The sequence below is a fragment of the Lotus japonicus genome, chromosome 5 (genome assembly GCF_012489685.1).
Source record: "Lotus japonicus ecotype B-129 chromosome 5, LjGifu_v1.2".
Taxonomy (NCBI): Eukaryota; Viridiplantae; Streptophyta; class Magnoliopsida; order Fabales; family Fabaceae; genus Lotus; species Lotus japonicus.
The window spans coordinates 8030682-8043389 of record NC_080045.1 but is presented as its reverse complement, the minus strand read 5'-3'; the positions used below and the strand labels follow the sequence as shown (position 1 = coordinate 8043389).

At 34.8% G+C, this 12708-nt stretch overlaps 1 protein-coding gene across 2 annotated transcripts; it reads left to right on the top strand.

The window, feature by feature from the left end:
* The first annotated feature begins 7607 nt into the window (after nt 1–7607).
* Nucleotides 7608–11756, top strand: LOC130717627 (protein PLASTID MOVEMENT IMPAIRED 1-RELATED 1-like). Of its 2 annotated transcripts, none has more exons than XM_057567938.1 (3): nt 7608–7765; nt 8035–10369; nt 10491–11756. In XM_057567938.1, the coding sequence occupies exons 2-3, from the start codon at nt 8142–8144 to the stop codon at nt 11500–11502; spliced, it is 3240 nt and encodes a 1079-aa protein (XP_057423921.1). In that variant the 5' UTR covers nt 7608–7765; nt 8035–8141; the 3' UTR covers nt 11503–11756. The 2 variants fall into 2 exon arrangements, with proteins under 2 accessions (XP_057423921.1, XP_057423922.1); XM_057567939.1 differs by lacking the exon at nt 7608–7765 and adding an exon at nt 7791–7849.
* The last annotated feature ends 952 nt before the right edge of the window (nt 11757–12708 follow it).

The following is a 12708-nucleotide window of genomic DNA, read 5'->3' as shown; positions in this document are numbered from 1 at the left end:
ACTACTTGTGGATACATAAAAACTAGGTTTTATATTTCTCTCTTTCTCACTAGGTTATTAAGCTGTATCTTAATATTTTTCTCTTGGTAAACATAAAAAAACTAAAAAATCATAAGAAGGTTATCTAAACAAAAGTTCAACATACGAGAAAATGAAACCAAAACATGTTTATACTTTTCTCCTAGACCTTAGTTAGGACAAGCGTTTCAAAAACAGAATTCATCAAATTTGGCTTAAATTATCAGACTTCTATAAATACGTTTATGTACATTCTGCTATAATCACACTAGGAAGCTTAGATTTTTATATAATACTTGAATTTGATTTTTTTTCAAATGTGGATGACATGAGAGAGTCTATCTGAGCCTAAAGAACTTAACAACATATATAATTCAATCCTTTAGTTTTAGATATTGATTAAAGTGAATTCAACAAACATATAATATAATTTCCCAATCTAATATCCCATTCTATTTTCAATCAGGAATTTGAGAAAGAAACGGTGGTTGAGAGGATTTGACTATTCCAATTTTAAATTCTATGGTGATATCCAAGGAAACAATCAAGAGTGCAGTGACCCTTTTATCAATTTTCGATTTCAAGGAACTAAAATCCAAAGAAAAAAAAAAGCAATAGCAGCAAACAATAACGGAAGATACATGTTGAAGAGAGCAAACCTTGAACCGGATAGAGAGATTGTTGCAAAAACAACGGGCCTAGTCAAAACCTCTTTGAAATGGAAATTGACTGTTAGAGGCGAAACAAGAGAATGAATACCAAAAAATGCAATTGGAAGTTGCAGATCTGCGATATGAGAAGGAAATTTTAATCAAAATCTCTTTGGAGAACCAGATCAAAATGAAGCTGGAATCAAAATAAATAACGAAAACAAAACCTTACGTGTACGAAGGTGAAAAAGAGAGATCGAGGACAAAGATTAGAGATGAGTAATCACAATGATGAAGAGGGATCGAGATTCAGACCATAGTGGAAGAGAGAGATCGATGACAGTGGTAGAAGAGAGAGAGAGAGAGAGAGAGCTCGAGATTCGAGTCGTAGCAGAGGAGAGAGATCGACGACGATGGTAGAAGAGAGAGCTCGAGATTCAGGCCATAGCAAAAAAAAAAAAGACCGGCGACGATGGTAGAAGAGGGGAGGGGTTTTTATAGTAATTAAAATACTTTTAGTTTTTACGTTGATTTTTACTGTGTTGGGGCTCTTTATTTTTTGTTGGTTGTGGGTTTCTTGTCCGTTGTATACCTTTATGTGTATTTTTTATTGGGGATCGTCTTTCTCTGTGGGTGATTAACTTTTGATGTTACTAATTACCATTGCCCTCTTTGTCTCCTTTTTAGCTTTGTTCTCAAATCTGTGATTAATACACCTTTTGCTTTCTAAAAAAAGTGTTGGAAGTTGGAGGTTCCCCTTGCTGGTTTTTGTGTTTCTTCTTCTGTGGTTGCTGATAGGTGTTCTGGCCCCTTACTCTGTGAGGAGAATGTTCAGGCTCCTTGTGCGAGTAGCGAAGGGACTGTGTGGTTCCTAGGCGTCGGGGTCGACCAAAAAAGTCTCTCGGTGGAGCTTTTGGCTGGTCTGGTGCCATTGATCCAGGGGAAGGGGTAATTATAGGGCATTGTTCTATCTTGAAGGCTTCTCGTCCCCGTGGTTGTCCCAGGAAAGGAAAGAACGCAGCTCCGATTGATGATCCTGAGGCGGTTACTTTGGGCACTTTGGAAAATCAGTTGATGGCTTATGATCCTCAGGTTTCAAAGGGACCTCCGGGTGTTATGACGCGAGCGAGAGCGACCTTGGCTTTAGGGGTACAACTTGGTTTGAGTTTTGATTGTCCTAACGAGGCGACCCTTCAAGGCTTTGCTGCTTTTATTAGGGATCGTGAGTTTATGGAGAGGTGATTGGTTGATTTGTAATTAGTGCTGGTCGTTCCTGGGTTTTTCTAGTGTTTTGTTTTGTTATGCTACTGATCAGGGTCTTTTGAGCTTTTTTTAGGGGTTTCGTACGATGGTTAGCTTTTAGTTCCACCAATCATCTCGTCCCCTATGTATCTTTTGAACTCCGACCTCATTTTGATCTTATTTATATATATATGTTTCCTTTTGCTCTAAAAAAAAGTGTTAATCTCTTTGTTAGAGTTTTTAATGATTATAATTGTTTAGGGCTTAGCTTAATTGCATTTTTTTTCTTCTCATACACATAACACGATTGTGCAAATGAAGTCCCCAAACTTTAAAATCCTCATTTTTGTCCCCACTGATACTACAGTTTGCCATTTTTCTCCTGCTGTCAATTTTCATCCAATAATTAACAAATTTATATAAACACATGTTACAATATTATTGAAACACCTCATCAAACCTCACTGATAACCAAAAACCTCACTCATCCCAATTTTTTCAAAGCTCATTTAGATAACCAACATTCCAACATTTTAGAATGGAGAGGCAACTAAATATTTAGTGGTACATTTATCCGGAAAGAATAGTAATTTTTTTTGGGTAATCAATATCAATATCATCAATATCAATATATATTAGAAAAGAACAACTTCTAGGATGACGTGTCGCTCTCACAGGTCAAGTTAGTGACGTGTCGCTCCCAGAATAATTCTCACCTAATATTTTACATGTAAGCTCTTTCTCCTTGGCCCCACTTGCCACATGTGCCCTAATTTTTCCTTACCTTATTTCTCCTTAATAAAAAAATACATTTTTAAATTTTATATTTGATTAGGATTTAGGTTTTTTATTTCTTGATTTTATCTTAATTTATTTTTGATTTATTTTTAGAGTATTATGGTATTTTTATTGAATTTTCGGATTTTTTTATTTATTTCCGGATTTTATGAGTTTTTATTGTGATTTGCTAGATTTTGATAGTTTTTATCTATTTTTATTTAGTACATTTTTAAATTTTAGATTTGATTAGGATTTAGGTTTTTTATTTCTGTATTTTATCTTAATTTATATTATTATTTATTTTTAGAGTATTAATTATTTTTTATGGTATTTTTATTGAATTTTCGGATTTTTAATTAATTCCGGATTTTATGAGTTTTTATTGTGATTTGCTATATTTCGATAGTTTTTATCTATTTTTATTTAGTACATTTTTAAATTTTATATATATTAGAAAAGAACAATTTCTAGCATGACGTGTCGCTTTCACAGGCCAAGTTAGTGACGTGTCGCTCCAAGATTAATTCTCACCTAATATTTTACATGTAAGCTCTTTCTCCTTGGCCCCACTTGCCACATGTGCCCTGATTTTTCCTTACCTTATTTCTCCTTAATAAAAAAATACATTTTTAAATTTTAGATTTGATTAGGATTTAGGTTTTTTATTTCTTGATTTTATCTTAATTTATTTTTGATTTATTTTTAGAGTATTAATTTATTTTTATGGTATTTTTATTGAATTTTCGGATTTTTAATTAATTCCGGATTTTATGAGTTTTTATTGTGATTTGCTAGATTTTGATAGTTTTTATATATTTTTATTTAGTACATTTTTTAATTTTAGATTTGATTAGGATTTATGTTGTTTATTTCTGTATTTTATCTTAATTTATATTATTATTTATTTTTAGAGTATTAATTATTTTTTATGGTATTTTTATTGAATTTTCGGATTTTTAATTAATTCCAGATTTTATGAGTTTTTATTGTGATTTGCTAGATTTTGATAGTTTTTATCTATATTTATTTAGTACATTTTTTAATTTTAGATTTGATTAGGATTTATGTTGTTTATTTCATGATTTTATCTTAATATAAAATCTGTGATAAGTAATTTAAATCAATAATACATCTCATCAGCAAAAACCCTCTTAAAACCCTGCCTACCTCCACTATCTCCTCCATGGAATTCATCTCCTCCATGCAATTTTCATCTCATCTCTCCACTGAACGGAACCACCCCCACAAAATCGTCTCATCTCTCAACGGAACCACTTTGCCATCGACTTGCAATCGCATCCCTCCGATTTGCTGCCTTGGACTGATTGGGAAGGTTGCAGATGGAGGTTTCAAATTATTTTCTTCCTTTGCTTGAATAATATGTTATGGTTTTTTTCAATTTTATTTTACTTTACCTTTAACTTTCATTCACTCATGTTTGACTTCAAAGTCAATTTCGTTCATCACTTACCATGTTAATTTTAAATTTTTTTCTTCAGGTTTTTTTTTATAGATATTCCACCAAAAGAGATTCTTTGGAAGCCATGGATGGTGAGTCCATTTTATATTCTATATGGAATTTTGCAATATTTTGATTTGGTTTTTATGTTTTCTGATTCTCCTTTGTATGTTATTCTATTTCATTCGTTTTTCTTAATTTGCATCTAAAATTTGTGTCCTATGTTATAGGAGGTGAAACATTGATCTGTATATGTTTTGATTAACCTAATCATTGTAAGTGAAGTGGATTGAGGGAGTGAAAGAATTGAGGGGAGAGAAATGAGAAGTTGTAGATTTTTTTCCTTGCAACTTTTTTATTTGGTAATTTTTTCTTTTTGCCTGCTTCTTGCACCGAGGAAATTAATTATTATTGTTGGTGCTTGGTGTTACAACTACAGAACTACATATTATGGATGAGATTTTACTGCTTATATTTGTTCGCTCAAGCTATACTATTGAGGTTAGACTTTTAAAACTGGTGCTATCCTTTCTAATATGCTAAACGCCTAAACCAATGTTCTAACAATAAATTGATTTCCTTAGCTTCCCTGGAAACATTTGACATGAATTTATCCGTAGGTACAGAACGACAATGAGGTGCATACCTCTTTCTGACTACATTCTCTGATTCTCAGCTAGCTGAAGATGAAACATGATTGATGACTCAAGATCTTATCTTGCTCTCATTTCAAGTAAGCCACGAAACATGTGAGACCAGTACTCATGGAGGTTTTTCTCAATCCATTATATGTATATATTCACCAGATAAGAGATAGAGATGTGTGTTTGATGTTGCACTACTGTGATGCATATGTATATATTCACCAGATAAGAGATAGAGATGTGTGTTTGGTGTTGCACTACTGTGATGCATATATAGTTTTACTGACTTAGTTCATCAATTCTACATCTATCTATCATCATTACATATATTAAAAGTCACTTATCAAAGGCAATATTATATTTTATAATTAATCATTGTTCTACTATGGTTCAATTAATCAAACTTTAGTGTGATTGTAAGTCTTGCTTGCATGAGTGTGTAATTATCACATTACGATTTAGTATCAGCATATGTTTTTGATTTGGTTATTGTACTTTCAACAACAGTGCTACATAAAGCAAATAGTTGTTTTAGCCGTTCAACAAATATAATGGGTCTAAAATTTCTAGAGGGGTTTTCTTCCATTCATCTTCTTTAGTAGCATGTGATTAGTTTCCCCTTACAAATAGATCTGATTGGTTATGGAAACCACTAGAAGGCCATAGCCAAAAAGTGGCTACAATTCATTCTTTGGCTTTCATATCTGTCTGCAAATTTGATTGCTATCTTTGCACTATCATAGCTAGATTGATGTTGCACATATTGCTATTATGTTTGGTGGTCTTTAGTCTATCCTACTCTAACATGTCTATCAATCTCACTTCATGAGTTCTTGATTTTCTGTTACTTAGAATGCAGATACGGCTGGAAGCTGCTGATTTGGAAGCAAGTTTCATTTGAATTAGCATGAGTTCATATTAATTCATGTTAAAGTTGGACAACAATCAGGAATAGCACCTAGGATTGCTGCTGATTTGGAAGCAAGTTTCATTTGATTTTTTAATTAGAAATAAATATTTTAATGATTTAAATTCAAAATGTGATACATTCTTACTTTATGAAGTTCTTTTTTATGCCAGAGAACAGACTCTGATTGCAGTGAAAACAAAATTTGCATATGATGTTAGGTACTGTGTGGAATTTGTGAGTGTGTTTGTGGATAATTTATAAGAAAAACGGTGGTGATAGTGAGGTAGAGAAATCTGAGAGAGATTTTGATGAAAATGGAGATTTTTCATTCTTATGAGATTGGACTTTTAACCCTTATCCACACCATTCGAAATTTTCATTACTATTATTTTCGACACTTATGTCACTGACAAATAATAATTAGGTTCTGATGTAATGTATATTCTTTGTAATGGAGAATTAAGTAGTTGTTTTTAATAATCTTTTATATATAATTCAGATGCAAACAGTATGCACTCAGCTATCACTTGAGCACTAGAGAAAGTAAAGGGAGCATTCTACGACTGCTTTACTATTATATTTTTTTTATCGCAGAAATGCTCCGGTAAGTACAACAAGCTCAAAAGCAGAATAGTATGATGAAACTACTAGATATTATTAATGAACCAAACCTTTCAGTTCCAAACTGTCAAGACCTTCGCTAGAAATTTGTTCTAAAGTACGCCCATTAGTACTACTATAAGAGCAAAGCAACATGCTTCTTATATTGGGAGATAGACAAAAGCAGAGGTTGCCTTAGTAAGCTTTCTCACCTGGATCAACAGAAAAAGCAACTGAAACTCGATCGATGAAAGTTGAAATGACAAGATTTACTCTTAAAGTCTTCGGCAGGAGGAGGATACAAGAGATCGACCTTGAAGCAAGCAAGGTATGGTGGGTGTCATCATCTTCATCGATATTACCCACCAGATAGACTTGAGAAAAGACTTTCAGGCATCCTGAGAGTAAGGAGAAGCTGAATCTAAATGTATTAGAAAGAGCCTAAAAGCTTTTATATATAGGAAGAATATTTTACATGAAAATACTTCTACATAAAAATAAATGTTAATAAGATTTCATCGGAATTTTTTTTTGTTACAAGAAAAACATAATATAATATAGTTTGATGTTAATTTTTTACTACATAATAATATAGTCCACTTTAATTTTTTTGTACAAATTATTATAGGAGTTAAATTCTCCTACGGGAAGAAATATATTTTAACAAGAAAGTACCTTCATTAAGTATTAATTAATGTATCAAATAAAATAACAAATTTCGCGGTACGTTCTTTTTTTCTAAGATTAAAATGTGTTCTGAATGCTTTATTTGTGATTCTTCATATCTATAATTTGTGTTATTGTCTTTAGGCTAATGAAGAATGTGAAACGACTTCATGTTGATATGAGTCAAACTTAGTTTATTTTATTGTGTAAAAAATGAACTCGCATAATCACGTACATAAATAATCTTTTCTCTTTTTTTCATTGTAGATTAAATCAGCTATTGTTTATTAGCCATCATTAAACCACATCTCCTAATATGTTTTGCATAATTTGAGATTTGGTTAACCAATTTTTTTATTAGTTATTCAATTGTACGAAGTTCAATCTATGCAACAAGGTTTTAATTTAAGACTTTTTGTCCACTTTGCTCATCATTTCATACTCTTCTATTTCATCAGTTGTTTATTATATTTTTAATGATTAAGGTATTAATTGACCTATCAAATATAATAGATGTATTCCCCGTGGAAAGCGCGGGTAAAAAATAGTAGTAATGATGAAATCATTACTTTTACACGGAAAGACATGACACAGTGAATCGCTAATTACTGTCTGAAAACTATATAGAATAAAATGAACATGTTCGTCATCGGCGGCGGGTGAAGGAAGCAAAAGCATAACAAGAGGTCAATCAAATCACTCCACGTCTCCACCTTAATTTCCTCGAAGAATAGTCACAGAACCCACCACAATTCACAAAGCTCTACCTACTACCCTCTTGCAATTCCTCAATTTGGTCAGTAATTTCATTTCCAATTGCTACTTTTTGCTTTGTAGTTGTTACTCTCACCACATTACACTCTTCTATGTTAACAATCATGTAAATTTTTTTGTAACTTGTTTTATGGAGTAGCACTTTGGTTTTCTCAAGATTCTTGCTTGCTTTATTTTGATCTGTTATATGATGAATAGTTATCCATCCCCTTTTAAATTCTCAAGCTTCCTTCTACTTTTTTGATTGCTGAGTTCATGATTTTAATTTTCCTGGTTTGTTAAACATGACAGATTTCTTGAATTGCTTGATCAATCAATGGTACTGGTGTAGTGTGATGGGCTGAACAAATTTGTTAGGTTTTCCCCAATTTATTGTTTCGATTTTCAATGTCAACAAGATGATGAAACCCATGTTTGAGTCTGGAAACCAAGATGCTGATGATGGTAGTGGAGACACTAATGGGAATAATGGTGAGCAGCTGCTGCATGACATTGAAGAAATAAGCAAAGCTCTTTACTTGCACAATACCCCTTTTAAGGCTTCATTCTCCTCGGTCGATAATCGATCTAAGTCTGCTGGAAAGACTCGTGTGTCGAAACGTCAAGTTGACTCTACCACGAGGTTTCGAAGAGAAGATCTGTTTCCCAGGGACAAGAAGTTTTTGTCTTCAGCATGGATCTGGAAGAAGCCCTTGAAGGCTTTGGCCCATGTTGGTCATCAAAAGTTTAATTGTTGCTTTAACCTTCATGTCCACTCAATTGAGGGGTTGCCGTTGAATTTCAATGGCATTAGCTTAAGTGTGAACTGGAAAAGGAAGAGCAGCATTTTACGGACGCGCCCGGCAAGGGTTCTCAAGGGAGCTGTCGAGTTCAACGAAACTTTGACACATAGATGTTCTATTTATGGTGGCCGCACAGGGTCTGGTCACGCTCTCAAGTACGAGTCCCGGCGTTTCTTGATTTATGCTTCCATTGTTGGGGCACCTGAACATGACCTCGGGGACCACCATGTTGATGTCACAAGGATTTTACCTCTGACTTTAGAAGAGTTATTGGGTGATAAAAGATCAGGGGCATGGAGCACTAATTTTAGGTTGGCAGGAAAGGCTTTAGGAGCTAGCTTAAATGTTAGTTTCAGTTATCAAGTGATGAATGATGAGTTGATCGGACTTGGTGGCAATAATCTGAATGATCATAACCTTAGTAACTTAAATGTTATGGGTTGTACTCCTAGCAATAGGGAAGTAAAGCTTTGGCAAGGTGGGAGTTTTCCACATGATGTATATAATGGATCGGTCCTCCCTTCTCATTCCAATGGTGATATGTTACCCCATGAAGCATTGTTGAAATCTGGCTTTAGTATTTCCAAATCAATGACTATACTATATCAAAAACTTGATGAGGGGAACTTCCATACTTCAGAATCAGAAGACTCAGAACATTTGGAACCACTTAAATCCCAAATTCTTCTGAAACCAGACTCACCTCGAGAATCAAATCTAGACGACTCTGATGATACTGAATTTTCCATTACTGAACAAGGAATAGAAACACTAGAAGAGGATTCCTTGAAACTTGATCAGACAGGAGTTCAAACATTTGATATGTCAACAGTCGAAATCATTGATGTGGATGAGATTCTTAAGGATGATGACATATTTGATGAGAATAACACAAGCTTTGATTCAATGGATGCCATATGCAGTAGTTATGTGAATGGGGCCATAGCAGATGACAGCAAACATATATGCATGAAGATTGTGGATACAGTTCCTGAGACATCAGATTCTTTTGGCAAAGAACACTACTTGAGTATTAAATCAAATTATAAATCACATAAAATGGCAAAAAAATCACATAGCTTGGATGATATCATTGAATCCGTTGCGGGTGATTTCCTAAACATGCTGGCCATGGAGAATGGTTCATTCGGCTCAGGTTGTGGTGGTGATCCCCAGTCTCCCAGAGAGCAGCTTTTGAGACAGTTTGAACAAGAAGCACTAGCTTCAGGTGATTTTACTTTTGACTTTGATGCCAATGGGGAGGAATTGGGGACAGATACACTTGAAGATGGCTTCGGGTATAGTGCCGAGGATTCTGATTTGTCTTCAATTATTCAAGCTGCTGAAGAGGAGTATGCAACAGAGCACCAGTCAATAATGCAGAGAAGGAAGGCCAAACTTCTTGAAGATTTGGAGACTGACTCATTGATGCAACAATGGGGTTTAAATGAGAGGGACTTTGAAAATTCTCCGCGAACTTGGTCTGGTGGGTTTGGAAGCCCAATTGAACTGTGTGACAATGAACCATCCATGCTGCCTTCAATTGGACAAGGACTTGGTTCATTTGTTCAAACTAGGGGTGGAGGATTTTTGAGGTCCATGCGCCCTTCCCTCTTCGTGAATGCTAAAAATTGCGGAAACCTCATCATTCAGGCTTCTAATCCAGTTGTTCTACCTGCGAAAATGGGTAACGACATATTGGAGATACTGCTGCATGTGGCATCTTCTGGAGTTGAAGATCTGTGTGATCATATCTATAAATTAATGCCTTTGAAAGATATCACTGGAAAATCCATCAAGCATATTTTGCGGGATCATAGAACCCCCAAGGGGGCTCTTCAGAGGTTAGTGTGGCATTACTTGTGAATGATTGTGTTTCCATTTTTCTCATGTCATTTTTTTCCTTTTTTACTTAAGTATTTGAGTTTTTTCTTTTTCTGATTTGCTTTTTTAATTCTGTTTCAGACAGGGATCATGGGAAGATTTGTTTGAAGAATGTCCACAAGGTTATTTAACAGACGAAAGCATGGGTTTGGATTTTGTGCCTCTAGAAGCTATAGCTCCTATGACTATTGATAAGATTGAAGCCCTTTTGATAGAAGGGTTGAGAACACAGTATGACATGTCGAACGAGCAGGCACCATCATACATCCATTCGCAACATACAAACACGCCTGACTTTGGAGACATAAGAGCCAACATGAGAAGGTATCCCACATTAGAAAAAGTTACTAAATTGCAGTTAGAAGATAGTGGTGAAATTTACAATGATGTTGATGGATTGATGGGTCTGTCACTAACATTGGACCAGTGGTTGAGGTTAGATTCTGGCATTATCGATGCAGATCAGAATTTGGGGAAAATGTTGAAGATCCTTAAAGCACACCATTGTAAAATCCCAGAAATAGATGATGACAGGTTGAAAAATGCAGTGGACGAGGTAAAAACGTGCGGCGAAAAGCACGGACTCCTGGGGAATCACATAACAGTGGCTTTTATGATCCAGCTTAGAGATCCACTGCGAAATTATGAACCGGTTGGCGTTCCAATGCTGGTTTTAACTCATGTGGAAAGAGCTGACACACATGCTATGCAGCAAGACCACAGCAACTTTCTTGCGAGACAGGAAAAGGGAATGGAGGATGACGAAACCTCTCGGTTCGGATTTAGAATCAAGGAGATTGATCTTGCAGGAATCATTACCAAAGCTGGAAAGACGCACCTTTGGGGTACAGCGGCTCAGCAGCAATCTGGGTACCGTTGGTTGCTTGCGAGTGGCGTGGGGAGTACTGTCAAACATGCATCTTCAAAATTGAAGGCAATTGTTAGATCTTCTCCATTGATTACCAAGAAGCTGCTGAATCAGGATGTACTTTGGAGCATTTCTTATGTTGATAACAACATGAGGACTAATGGTAAAGAGTTGGCAGCTGAAAATGTACACATTCGGAACCCTGATGTCCTCTTTCCAAGTTGAACTATATCAAATCATTTTACAATTCTGTTTTAACCAATTTCATAAATTTCTCCATGTAGATAGTTATACGGGTACATCCACCAAGTGTTAAGTCTATAAGAGTCAGTTAGCTCAATTTTTTTTTTTGTTATTAATCATATTGAATCTTCTGGCTTCCTGGGAAATGACCCTTTTTTCTTTCAATATCCCTTTCTGTTTTTGGAGATGTACATACATGCACTCAAATTTAAGGAATAGAGTAGAGTTATCTGGTATGTTTTATGTTATTATCTACTGTATAGATTCTTGCAGTATTGTTTGCTCTGAAATGCAAATGAAAACCTGCTTGGAATTAATAAAATGTTATCAGTATAGGAATAAACCAGAACAATATATGCGATGGGATACAAAGAGAAGAGAGATAAATTAAAAATGTGATGATAGAAAGAAAGCTATGGAGAAAAAAAATAAGATGGCTGGGTTGGGTTGAGGTACTATTGAGATGTTTAAAAATTAGAAATGGATATTGGCAGATATCAAGGTGATTTCAAAATCATTCAGGTGGGTAGGTGTAGGGGACAAGTATTCCAGAAGCTGACTCAATGGTAGCATAATCCTTTTGTTCATAGTTGTTGACTTTGAAGACTGAATTGAAAAGTCTAGTTTCTTCACCCTTCATGAGTGGAAACAAGTTTCTGACTCTATTGAACCTGGCTATACGACTAACTATTGGTTGGTTCAAGTGATACATGTTTGATTTTAGTTAAATAATGCCTTTGACCAAAAAATTCTTGGTATATGGAGAACCATCCTAGCTCGAACGGACTTAATTAGGCGCTTGAGCAAACACAGAAATTTGAGCACAATCTCGTCATAAACTGTATGGTTTTAAGGGGGTGTGAGTCTTAAGATTTGAACGTTTATAATGAGTAAATTGATTGATTTTTGCCTTTCATATTGGTCTTATATGAGGAGATTAGAAGAAGAATATGTGCTATATGTCATTACTTATGATGTTGTAGACATAGCGGGAGGAAAGCGCATAAGCTTCCCGCTTCTTCTCTTCCGTTTGCTTTGATTTATGAGAAGATGAAGAGAAATCATTACATGTGAGTAGTTTCTCTTATTAGGGAGTGAAAATATGGGGCGATCAACTTCTGATTTCAAACTTCTAATTTTTGTGTTCCTCTGATCTTGTATTTGAAAGGATCCTCTGATCTAATATGG

Excerpts from the sequence above, each read along its gene's own strand:
- LOC130717627 (XM_057567938.1), top strand. The coding sequence starts at position 8,142 with ATGATGAAACCCATGTTTGAGTCTGGAAACCAAGATGCTGATGATGGT. Across the intron at positions 10,370-10,490 it reads CCCAAGGGGGCTCTTCAGAG|ACAGGGATCATGGGAAGATT; the intron begins GTTAGTGTGGCA and ends ATTCTGTTTCAG.